Raw genomic sequence first — 13,312 nt, 5'->3', positions numbered from 1 at the left:
TGCTTTCCAACTTATTATATCATAAAAAAAGTTGTTTATATAGAAAATACACTCATGTTAATAAAGTCGCGGTATGTACAGATTTGTTTTTATCAAATAGATACTTTTTCTTTTACCTGCTACTTAGGCTTTTAAAAAGCACTGTGATTTTACTTCAGATCCAAGCGTGGATTTATATTATTAATATGTTATGGTATACCGAACTATCTTGTTTTTGCAAAATAAATCTTAATAAAGGCTTTTGTACTATTGCTTTTTATGCATTAAAATGACACAAATGGGTTAATTTCAAATACAAAATGTTTCTTTCGGATTTCAAAAATTTCTATTTTATTTTTTAAATTGAGAAGTAAAAATTGAAAATCAGTATCAGTATTGTTATGACAAAGAATATTCATATAAAAACATGAGTTATGTCAATGAAAGTATTATTACTTATATTTCAATAATCAGGCACATAAGACTTACAAAAACTTAATGAAAAACTTCTTAAGAATATTGAATCTCCATTTTTCTAAAATTATGATAATGGACGCACATCTAATATTCTATGAATTACTGAAAAATTATCTATTTCCAATAATCTAAACATCCTTTTGTTATCCGAAAGAATTATATTATCTATATACCGAGAATTCCTAATGTCAAATTCATGCAAACCATATTTCAGAAAAATCAAAATTCTGGTTCCTTTTCCCGAGCTCGAAAACATGCCAGTTCATTATCTTTCCGAATCAAAAAGTTGTGTTACTACAACTACAATCAGCTTCAGAAGATAAAAATTCATCATGGAAGCAGAAAAACTTTTCTTTTTACAAGTTTCTACAGGTTTCTGAAATTTTTTTTCTTTATTTTATTTTAATTCAATGCGTGCATCATATTAATCGTTGGGGTTAATGTTTCCACCGGTCTACTTTTGCTTGATTTAAAGACTTCGCAAGATAAATTATTTTCTGAATTTTATAATCAGAGTTTAGAATTGGTGGTGATGGTAGATTTGAAATTAAAAATGCATAAAATTTCGTACAGTGTTTCTTGCTACTTCAGTGTTATTAAAGCTATTCTCCATTTTTAAAACTTAGCTTTTTATTTGTTTTTCTTTTTTGCTTCTTTTACCATTAACTCACGTTTACAATTTGCTCATTTTAATTATCATTTGCTACAAACATTTACTTTAACAGCGTGCAATAGTTTGTCCCTTTTAAAGTTCTCGAATTTTCTTAAATACTTATGTTAACTATTAATGTATACTTAAGTTACTTAAATGCATAGCTTTAAATACATTTTTACTATTTGCTGTAAATGCCATTTACTTTTTTCTGTTTTGCTTTCTTTCACCGCTTGATTTATTTACTACTTACTTATTTTATGCTACATTCGATACATTTAGTATATTTCAATAGCGTAAAATATTTAAGTACTTTTTTAAACAGTAATCTCGGAATTTTCCCAAGGCTTCTGTATTTTATTCCATTTTATATCTATTATTCTCATTTATTAAACTCGATTTTTTTGTATTATTGTTAATTTTTCACTCACATTTTGTATAATAGTTCTTTATTTCTTACGATCAAAATTCAAAGCTTCCAAAGCCAGAAATTCCCGAGAAATTTCGATGATAGGAGAGAAAAAAAAAGTTTCGAAATCGGAGAATTATTGCTTTAGATTACGTGGAAAAAAACGAAAAAAAACTGTTTTAGAATTATTTTCAGTTAGTTAAAGTACTTCAAAAGACAAAAGAACCCCATCGGTGGAGAAGAAGGAAAAAATGATTCTGTTCCAAATCCGTCACTGCTGTTTAAATCATTTTTCCGAACCATATTTCTTTTCTCTGTTGAAAACATTCGTTGCTCCATCGTATCGTAGATTACAGGTAGATACTCGATAAAAAGACATTAACGAGTGAGAACCATCGTGGCATTTGGGTCCTAATACACACCTTTTATCACAACCTAACTGCCAACTGAGTTTTAAAGCATATTTCTGACGATCGTTGAAAACCATTAAGTACCCCACCAGGAAAACTTAATGTCATTGGTAGCCGCTTACCTGACTTTGCCACGGGTGAACACGTTTTAGCCATTAAATGCTGTTATAGTGCCATCAAACGCGAAATACCCAAGTCCATCGCACCAGCCTTAAACGTTCTCCCGAAATGACCCCTTTGAGTCGATTTAGGCGACTCCTGGCAATTGTTTGGAACGATCTCATCGTCGATGTAACGGGTATTTTTCAGCCGTAACGGGGACCTTACGTTCTTTTTTCACGTTCCTCGATGGGCTTGGATGGTCTGTCTTCAATTTTTTTTTATTCCACGGCGAAAAGGAACTCGTTTTGGAGTTTGACTGATAAAATAGTCACGCAAGTCGTTGCATATCTGAGAAAAACGTTTGAAATGGAGTTTTATTTTATTCTATCTTTTCTTTTTTAGCTCATCTCATTTATACATTTTTTTCTTTTATTCAAAGCTTCTAGAACTTGTTTCCTTAGAAGGAAAATATGGAGAAGGGAGGGGGGAGTTCTGATGTCGGCATCGGTTTCTGTACAATCAAGGTGACAGGTCAAACCATTTATCCTATATTTTTGTACCTCTCAAACAAAAACAGGGATAAGTGGACCATAAGTTTTACTCTGATCTTTCAGGGTCAAAATAACTAATGCTAATATGTAGGGTATCAGAAAAAAAGTTACATCAAGGATTTTTTTTTTCTTTTTTCTAACTCGAATAAAAGAGCTTTTATGTTAAAGAAAGACAATTTGCTCATAAAGTTATTTAGAATTTAATTATGGCAATTATGATTTAAAAATATACATTTTGAAATATTTAACTTTTATAGAAAATAATATGTCCTACAATAAAAGTTAAAGCACGTTAAGCGCGATACACGTTATGAACGCTTGAAGCACGTTAAACAAGCTAATATGGTGCTAACCATATTATTATATCTCTTAAATTTAATTACACGATATTATGGTTCAAGTTAAATGAAAACATGATTTAAGTAAAAACCTTATAAAGTTTGAAGCAATTTAGGACAATATTGCAGTTTTATATTGAACTGATTTATTAAGAGTGTATTGTTAATATTATTAATAATGAACTACATAATATATGAAACAATTAGTGTCTAACAATATACAAAACAAATAAATTGGTTCTAACCTTTAAGAGTATTTTAGATGCTTGACGCAAATTTGAAACTGTTGTACAATCTTCCATATTTTGAAGTATTTTCCTTCTTTCAATTTAATTGTCCTGCAAGAAGGGGATACACATTTGTCGTCTACCTATTTAGAAAAATATGTATAAAATAATAAGCTATAATAAATAACTGACTAAAATTATATTATGTAAACACGTAAAAATTCTCTTAGTAATAAAAAAAATATCTCATAGATCTTTGAAATACGTGAAAAAAATTATAGTTCACTTCGTGTGTATATTATAAACAAAACTATGAATGTTTTGCTTTTGTAACGTGCTTGAACAAATATATAAAAAAATTTAGAATTTATATCATCTACGGTTTTTAAAGAGTATGTTTTTTTCTCACGAAATTCTGATGAATTCTGGAAAATGTAGAAGGCTAATTAATTACTCTGCTTATTCCTTTTATAAGCATTATAATCAGTAATAGCACTAAATATATTGTTAACTTATGACAGCATTATGCCTATTGGTTTAAATGAACGTTGTCAGAGTCCTTAAAAAATACTGAAAACAATGTAACAATTATGCTATTAAATAATTCTTGGAGAACGCCTTTTTCTCATATTGTCTTCATAAACGCTGCGAAATGCAGTAAGCTATTCACTTATTTGGTTTATTCATTTTATAAATATTGCTTCTAGCAATAGGACTAAATATAGCGTTAACTATAACACCATTATGTGCTTATACTATTATGTACAAGCTTTTTTTTTCGTTTACTTTTTTTTCGTCTTCAATTAATGAGCAAGACCAGAATATGAACATTTCCCAGGGTTTTTAAAATATAGTGAACACCTGATTGTCTGTGGAATTGAATAAAGCACTAATATTATGTAATTCCATGCTAATCATAGATAAAATGGTCTGGTATATTTTATTAGAGCAAAAAAGGGTTCATCAATGATAAAAATACTATAAATATCGATAAATTTAGTGTTTAGATAAATAAAAAAAAAAGAAGGAAAGATAGAATGTAGAATATGCAATAAAAACATTAAAATCTTATGTGATCAATAAATGCATGGTTAGAGTTTTCCTGAAAACAAACATAGAATATAGCTTGGTAAACATATAGAATATAGCTTGGTAAAAATATTGTTGGGCAGGATTTGACATGAACAAAATGTCGTGGGATAGAATATCTCATAGAAAGAATTTGTTAAAATACTACTAAAATTTGACTTGGACCACTATTAAATAAATTACCAGAGATCCCAAGACAAGCTTATTTATTTATTATTATTATTATTATTTTAATCTTTGGTTTTTTTGTTAGTCACATTTTATCATAATTATGACCATTGTACATTCTTTATATCGTAGTTCAAATCTGCATTATTAACTTAAAAAAATCTAATCGAAAATGTGTGCAGATTTGTAACATGCTTTCATTACTCTACTTTTGAACCAGTGTCTAAATTTTCTAAATTTCTATCCATGTAATTTGTTTTCGGTCTATTTGGCATATTATGCTTTTTTAGTGTATACTTATATTTTTAAATGTATATTGATTTTTACAGATCCTAAAAAACAAAAAGTTATACTATTTAATTAGCATTCAATGTAAAAAAGAATGAAATTTTGGTGAAGAAACCAAAAGTATTTAAATAAAACCAATTCTTTTGGACTGGAATTTTCGTAAATCTATTTAACCTTGGTATACGTAAAAAACTAATAGTGTAATTAATAGTATTTTAAGTATTTTTTCTGATGAATTCGGATTTAAAGTATAGATTACAAAAACAAAAAAAAATTACATTAATAGATTTATGTCGAAAAATAAATAATTCAAGAGAAATAAGAATGCATTCCTTTTTAAAAAATTCTCTAACACTTTCTCTTAAATAAATGAATAATAACAAGTTTCAAAAGGATAATCTCAGAGCAAACTCAAATTTATTGCTTCTCCAAATCTGGTTAAAATCATTTTCACGTTCTTTACTTTATGAGAAAAAAAAAAGAAACAAAGATAAGTACTTTACTAAACTTGAATTTATCACTTTAGAAAACATGATCATCAAAAACAAAAAACAAAATCAACGTGATTGGATAAAAAGGAGGAAAAAAATTATTCGAAAATGAAATTTTTGGCGTCTTTCCTCACTTCCGGCCTAATAAGAAATCGTGTACGAAACCTCATTTCATATGAAAATAAGACACGCATTTCGATTATTTATTCATAGCTTCTACGCATACAACATCACGACTTGGCGATTTCCAGTAATTCTTGGCGGTATGCGCATTTTGTATTGTTTATACATTGCCTCGGGGTACTTAATTATAACCCTTTTGATTTACTGGAAATTTTTTTTCTAACTTGTTCTATGCAATTTGCGTGTCGTATTAACAAGGAACTAGTATTGTAAAATAACAAAGACTACATAATTGTTCGATTTATTGAATCCTTTGATTAATTGGTAGATTCATTATTATTGTTTTTAGGTCAATCATTAATGCTCAAAAATGAATTGTTGTTCAAATATTGGTCATCCGTATAGTTTTAATAGACCGCTACATTTATTTTATGGCTGTCAGACATTTGATCGAATTTGTATTCATTTTTTGCAAATTTTTGAAAAATTTCAGTTGAAAGTATTTTGAAATAAGGCAATAGTGGAAATTTAATTTATTCAATGAAATATGGGGAAATCAGTTTTTAAAGTTCGCATACTTTTTTACCTTTTTTTAATGCTCTAATGTCCATAGTTTAAAAAGATTGACAAAATCTATGCTCAGATTCAATCAGGGATGATTTAAATACTGATGAAATTTTCTTGAAACTATTATATGACACCATGAACTTCATCCCTTAAAACGATTTTTCAATAAAATATTTTTTTCAAGAGCAAGGGTTTTCTTTTTTTAATCTCCCAACTGGTCTGACGCAGTTAAATAAACCGTTGACTACCACAGTTAAATAAACCGCATGTCGATGACAAACAGAGAGGAAGAATATAGTTTGTCTAAAGTCAGAACTCCCCTAGCCATTCGTCTGGACTCATGGCGGTGATTATGGTAACGAGGTATAATTATTTCAAGTAGGGTTGTGGGGTCATTGTTTTGGACAGGTTTTGGCTCGGTTCGGTGAAAGAAAGGGAATCTTTTCTTCGGTCTACTGTGTTAGACCCAAAGTGAAGAGAAGCTACCCTCCCTGAAAAGCGCTATTCTTGTTTCCACAGCAGCATACGGCCACAGACTTAGTGGCGGGTGGAGTTCTTACCTTAGACAAACTATAGATTTCCTCTCTGCTGAGTCCAACATAGTCCAAGGTATATTTGGGAGTAGCCAGATGAAACTGGCATTTAGGACAACGGTAAAAGGTTTTCACTCCACCATTTTAGACAATTCAGGCGACTTCTAGAGAGGGAGGCAGAACTAAAGTTAAAACTCATTATGAGATTTTGGTGTTTCAAAAAAACATAACTTAAAAAAAATCGATTGATAACAAATATGTTATTTTTGATTTCATTTCTAAGATAAGACGTTCACAGTGTAAAAATATTGGTTGACTATGTTTTCTGATTTAATTATTGTTAATCTCTGTTTGAAATATGACAAAATTTATTTTTATGTTGTTTAATATTTATTCTTATTCTTGGTCTTAACATAAAACAAAAATGGTTTTATTTTGAATAACTTTCGATTTATTGTCCGCAATTTTACATATTAAGGTGAAATCCCTATATCAAGTATACTAGTTAATTAGTGCAAAATCTAATTTCAATCAGAAATCTAGACACAAAAACTTACTTCTTTCGCTGAGTTAATGCATTTTTTTCGGATTTTCGATTTTCAGAAAATATTGGATGGTAACTGCAATCTGCAACTGGAATATCTGGAAAATATTAGTTACGAAGATAAGTTTAAAAAATTGCAAGAGTTAATGGACAAAAAGTTAGTTTTTTGATCGAAAAAAAAATAGTTTTAAGGTGTGTAAATCTTAACTTTAATCTTAGTATATTTCATAAAAATAGTGAATAATTTGCCATGCAAACTTTTTTGACATGCATAAATGTGTTTGACCAGCTAAGATTAAATGCATTTTTTGTTTCTTAGAATGTCTAAGAAAAGTACGAATTAAAATTAAGAAAGCTTAATAATTATTTCATTAAAGCGTTGCTTCTATTCTATGTTTATTTTTAATAAAATTCCTAAAACGTATTAAACTACTGAATGAACATTAAGAATGCATGCTTTGTAGACCTCACTGTTTCCTTAACTTACTTTTTATATCTATAGGTATTTCTATTTAAGATTAAGTTTAAGTTGATTTTTGCAAATCCCTGAAAATTTTTAATTATACGTTTATCCTTTGGACAAAAAAAAATCATCACAATGAATTATTTGATGCAGAATAATCTGTCTCAAGTTATTTTTAATAATATATTTTAAAGACTTTGTTCACATAATGTTCTGGTATAGAGAAACACTGTTAGCTTATAGCTTAAGCACACATATAAAAAAATTTATTTGCGATATGTTTATCTAATATATTTGTAAATTATATATATATCGCACAGATATTTTTTATATATATTTGCGATGCGCAAATATGTAATATACTTGCGAGTTTACCAGCAGTAAAAAATTCCTTTTGCAGCTGGAACAGCTAGCTGTGAACAATTTAAGTCATTTAAGAAATTATTATTTTTATTTAAATGCTCTTTTGAACGAACAAACTCTAGCAGAATTGTTTTAGGATTTAGAGAACACTTAAATTCAAATCATGAAATAAAAAGTAATGATTAAAAAACTGTTGTCTTTTTTTAAATTTTTTTTTGCATAAATAAGGTATATGTATTTGATAAGCCATTATAATCAGTCAAAAGCGACAACAAAAAATAAAGTACTAAATACTTGAATTTAAATAACGCCATGAAAAATAAATTGATACATAAATAATACAATCCAAAAATTTCTCAATTTAAATAATTTAAAATGTTTTAATCGTTTGATTAACTTAAAAAAAAATGAGAAAAAAAGAGCTATTAAGGGACTCATAATCATATGAACAAGCAATAACAAATACTAATGCAAACTAAAATGATTTTTAAAATGACAGAACACAACACTTAACTACGTTCGTATCTTTATAGCTTACATAAATATTGCGAACTGTTTTAGCGTGGTTTACGATCAATATATTTTAAATAAGTCGACTGTAAACTGGTTTTTACATAAGACCAGAAGGTGAGTTTAACAATGGGTTCTTCTTGTTGGGGCATTTAGAGAAAAACTTCCGTAGAAGATAAGAAATGTCCCGAACTCGTGAATCAGGTTTAGAAACTCACGCGACTTAGTCGGAATTTTCATTGGAAACCTTTTCACCTGCGCATACTTTATGAACAAGAACTAAATACAATATTTTTACTGCCTCATTTTCATTAACTATAGGAAAAACTCATTAGGAGCACTTGTTTACTTTCAGGCATATCATCTAAATTATTTCGATCGACATTGCAAGATATTAATGAGGGTTTCTGATTTCAAATCAGTCGGTTGAACTCCTTTATGTTGATTTCAGTTTGACCCATTAACCAATACCCATTGCCCATTAGTCAAGTTTCTGTCGGAGGAATATAATACATTTGTAATGATTTTACATCAAATATAAGAAAGATTTATTCTAAAATTTTTTTCTTAAAAATTAACGAAAAACTCAATCTTAAATTAAATTAAATTTTAATAGGTTTTAAATTTTTAACTTTGCATCTTGTGTAAATTGACGAAAATGTATTATTATATTTTATATGATTTTTTTTAAATGTTTCCTTTATTATAAAAAATTGAAATTAAAACTAAACTCAAAATCACACATAAATACATGTTAAAATTGTCGGAGTTGGAGCCTTAGTGGAGGCGGAGCTGGAGCTTATCATATTATTTGGGAGAGGAGATAGAGCCGGAGCATCTAAAATCTTCTAATCCGTGTACACGAAATCAATATATAACGTGAACTACTTTGTGTTTTAATGTTACCAACGAACCAATCACCTAAGCATAAATTAACGGTAAATTAAGTTTAAGTTAACATATTCAATTATTTAATCTAGAATTTTTTTAATTATTTAATCTCGGCATACTGAAAAATAATCCCTTAAATTTCGAAAGCATGGCATTGTAATTAATTGATCAAACATAAATATCATAAGAATTAAATATCTGAAAGACATGTAATCTAAAATTCAAAGTCATGCAACAGAAGATTTTAAATTTCCATGCGCATAAATAGCTGTTTGCTATATGTGTTATTACACTAATACAGTTTATTACCAGTACCGTTTTAAATTCTAAAATATTTTGTTGCTCAATTGTTTGTAATACTTGAGTTCAGTATGAAAGCAAAGTATAGTTGGTTATAAAATTTTTTAGGGAGAAAGAGTTTTATTTTCCTGCGTGGAAAATTATAAACAATATATTGCTAATAATGAACCTGTATGACAACAAAAATACAAGAAAATGTCAACAACTATTAATAATACATTCTTTATCTTTTACATGCAAAACTTTATAAATGCAAAAATTTTCTTTTTGTCGAAAATTTCCTGTGTCAACATTTCATGCATAGAAATATGAAAGGAATTAATCATATTGCAGATCATACTTTTGGAGTTTCTCAAATACCAGTATGGTTAAGACTTTCGTTTATTTATACTATTTTATTTTTAAACGACATGGAAAAGGGTACAGTCTTATGAAAAAAATTTTTAAACGAATGTTTTGCATTAACCAACATCGTCTTAAATGCATTTTCATCTGTTGTTGTAGTTGTAGTTGATTTACGTGGCACTAGAGCTGCACAATGTGCTATTGGCGACGGTCTGGGAAGCATCCCTGAGGATGATCCGAAGACATGCCATCACAATTTTGATCCTCTGCAGAGGGGATGGCACCCCCGCTTCGGTAGCCCGATGACCTGCACGTGAAGTCGAGCATTTTACGGTAGAAAAGTTTAACGAGGACCCATACCGCACACCCTCGGTCCCTACGCAGACTGATCCAAGTGGTCACCCACCCGAAAACTGACAGCAGCCAGTGATGGTTGATCTCGGTGATCTGCTGAGAACCGTGTCTTAACGATCAGTCCACTGCGGTACCATTTTCATCTGAACATCTCTACTAAATATTGCTACAAATAAAATAAAGTATATTTTTAATTTAAGTAAATGTTTTTAATTTAAGTAAACTTATCGGAGTCATTAAATTCTGCAGGTTGTAATATCAAATCCGATTTTTAATCAATAAATAGATATAATTTAATCCATACTTTAGATCTGTATATGAATAATAAAAAATTTCATAAGTGAACTTCAAACATGATTTTTCCCAAACAATATTAATACAACATAATCATTTATATAAATTTGAAAGCATTTATTTTTGTACTCATGCTTATTTTTTGAGTCATGGTTTTTTGAGTCATGGTTATTTTTTGAGTCAGGGTTATTTTTTGAGTCCATTTATATTATTATTATTCCCTAATTTTATATTTGTATTTATTTTCTAACTATTATAAACTTTTCATGTACATTGTTATAGCTGCATAAATTGCACTCTTGCACTGATACTGTATAAAAAATGAGGTTTCTAACTATTTTTACTGTTATATGCACCAAAAAGTATACACTTAATAAGTACATCTTTGTTTTCCTTAAAAATAGTAATTAAAGTAGAACGTTTTCATATTTGTTATGATGAAAGCAACTGTAAATTGACCAAGCAAATGGTTGATGATAAGCAGATCCTACGGATAGATCAAACGCAATGGACGCATTCAAAATTGTCCGAATCGAAAAATAATTTCTGAAACAAAACTCATAAGAAGATTGGGCATTTAAGTTTATAAAAAATAGGGTATTAACTGAATAAAAAATATTCCTATTTTAGCTTGTTGACTTTTCTAATAATAATTTGTCTGTAACCTCATTTTTGCTTGAGTTATCAGTGCTTGATGTGCTTTAAACAAAGGAGAGTAATGTGTAATTGATTGTTGTTTCTTATGGTAGCCCTGAACTTTGCAGGACCGAATGGCTGTCCTCGCCGGCGAGGAAGACAAACCTACACCCGATTCCAGACGCTGGAACTTGAGAAGGAATTTCACTTCAACCACTACTTAACACGCCGACGGCGTATAGAAATTGCTCACGCCCTGTGCCTCACCGAGCGACAAATAAAGATATGGTTCCAAAACCGACGCATGAAGCTCAAGAAGGAGATGAGAGCCGTCAAAGAAATCAACGAACAAGCTCGTATGGAATCCTCCAAAGTCAAAGAGGAGGACAAAGACAAGAATGGAGTAGACCACCAAGCCAAGAGGGAGGACAGGAAGTCCTCATCTGAACACCCACCTTCCATCATCACTTCTCCCACATCTCTCATATTAGAGGACAAAATCAGAAATCCGAAACCATAATTAAATAACAGGTACAACCGTAATTAAGTAACTGGTATGGTGAACAAAAACACCATCTTTATGCCATAGATACGTTCCATATTTTGGAGTTGCATATACGTATTAACACAATCTTAACAATGACATTAATGATATACGTGTGATTATTATCGGTGATCGTACTAAATATACGTACTTGCATTGCATACCCGATACGTAAGAACTACTTAAACGAACTGTTGCCGCAAAGTATTAGCCAAGAGTCTTCGAGAAAGAACAGATGAGTGTGTTTGCAGTTTGTTCATATTCCACACGCATCTTACAAACTTTGATGTTCTTTCTTTGTGTAAGTATTGTCATTTAATTTTTGAGAGATTTTCGTAAACATTTTAATTTATTAAATTCTTTTTCGCATTCTGAACTAATAAAATGGCATGCCGTGTGTTTAAAGAGGAGAATCAGTATGCTTTTTCATTGAGTACGTCTGCTCACTCCTGGTGCAATGAACTAGTCTCTCAGGAAAACAAAAAAACTTATGACAACCCCCATCAAAATGTTGTAAACACCCTACATTTCACACCACAAATCTTACAGCATCAGTTTTGTTTGTGATTAGTTTTCTTAATTGTTATTTTGTGGTATGCTTATTATTTATAAGCATACCGCAATTCTTAAGGTGTTGTGTCATGTTTTGTTGTTATGTAGCCTACGAACAATAATTTGATTTAGTACTTAAGTTTGGAACTATTTCCATTGTTAAATTGTTGTTTTATTGGTTTTTCTCATCCAGTTCGATGCTTTAAGTTCCAGAAAAGGAAGAAAAGAATGTGATTTGTACGTGTTTGGACTCGATTATTCACAGTATTTTCAGAACATAGTTTTTGATGTATTATATATTCAACAATATTCGTACTGTAAGTTGAAAAAAAAGTTATGTAGTTTTAATGATGAAATAAGGAAATGAAATGAGCATATATTCTATGATTTTATTATAATTATTTACATCTCAAGTTCATTGAAATGTTAATTAATTATTGAATTAACTAGGCCAATTTTTAGAAATCTTATCTTGCCCTTTTTATTTAAATTTAATACAACAATTTACATTTGCACTTTAACATCATATAGTAATTTATTTTTAATCCTAAACTTGCTTTATACTTACACCTAAATTGATTTCTCCTTTTTAAATCTAAATTAGGCACTTAACTTTAAACATCTTTTAGTCATTAATGTGTTAAGGCCGACGCTATGTTTGGCAGTTTAAGGAAGAAAAAATAAAATGGAAATATTATGAATGAAATAAGTAACACATATAAAAGATAAAATGAATAAACTTGATCAGAATATAAATGTAAGGAAAAATATTAAGAATTTTAATTAGCTATTTTATTAATCAACTTGCTCAAAACATCCTGATATTTTTTTCATAATGGAGGTATTATGAATAAGCGTCTTAAGTGCTTTACAATAAAACAGCAAATATGAATTTCAAATTTTATAAAAGCATTGCTCAAAATTTCGTTTTTGTTCGATTACATATGATAACAATATAATAGTAAAATAGTTAATATTGTGGCGGAATGTGTGAAACGGAAGATGTACATCGTAAGGACATTAATATACAATCAGTAATACACAGTTTTAATACACACAAATGATTGGAAATTTAATGCCCTGTCACTGGATTATATTACAATCTCAATATT

At 29.4% G+C, this 13,312-nt stretch overlaps 1 protein-coding gene across 2 annotated transcripts in view; it reads left to right on the top strand.

Annotated features, from left to right (window-relative positions):
* Positions 1–12,886, top strand: part of LOC107450666 (homeobox protein abdominal-A homolog) — a 49,331-nt gene extending 36,445 nt beyond the window's left edge. Inside the window, exon 2 of one of the 2 annotated variants that reach the window (XM_016066514.4) lies at positions 11,233–12,886. In XM_016066514.4, the coding sequence (XP_015922000.1) occupies positions 11,233–11,624 (392 nt within the window). In that variant the 3' untranslated portion in view covers positions 11,625–12,886. Of the gene's footprint in view, positions 1–11,217 lie in introns of both variants that reach the window. The other variant, XM_016066513.4, reaches the window with a different exon arrangement.
* The last annotated feature ends 426 nt before the right edge of the window (positions 12,887–13,312 follow it).

Source organism: Parasteatoda tepidariorum, chromosome 10 (assembly GCF_982258835.1).
Source record: "Parasteatoda tepidariorum strain Cologne lab strain chromosome 10, Ptep-v5.0, whole genome shotgun sequence".
NCBI classification, from domain to species: domain Eukaryota; kingdom Metazoa; phylum Arthropoda; class Arachnida; order Araneae; family Theridiidae; genus Parasteatoda; species Parasteatoda tepidariorum.
This window is presented reverse-complemented; position numbering and strand designations above follow the sequence as displayed.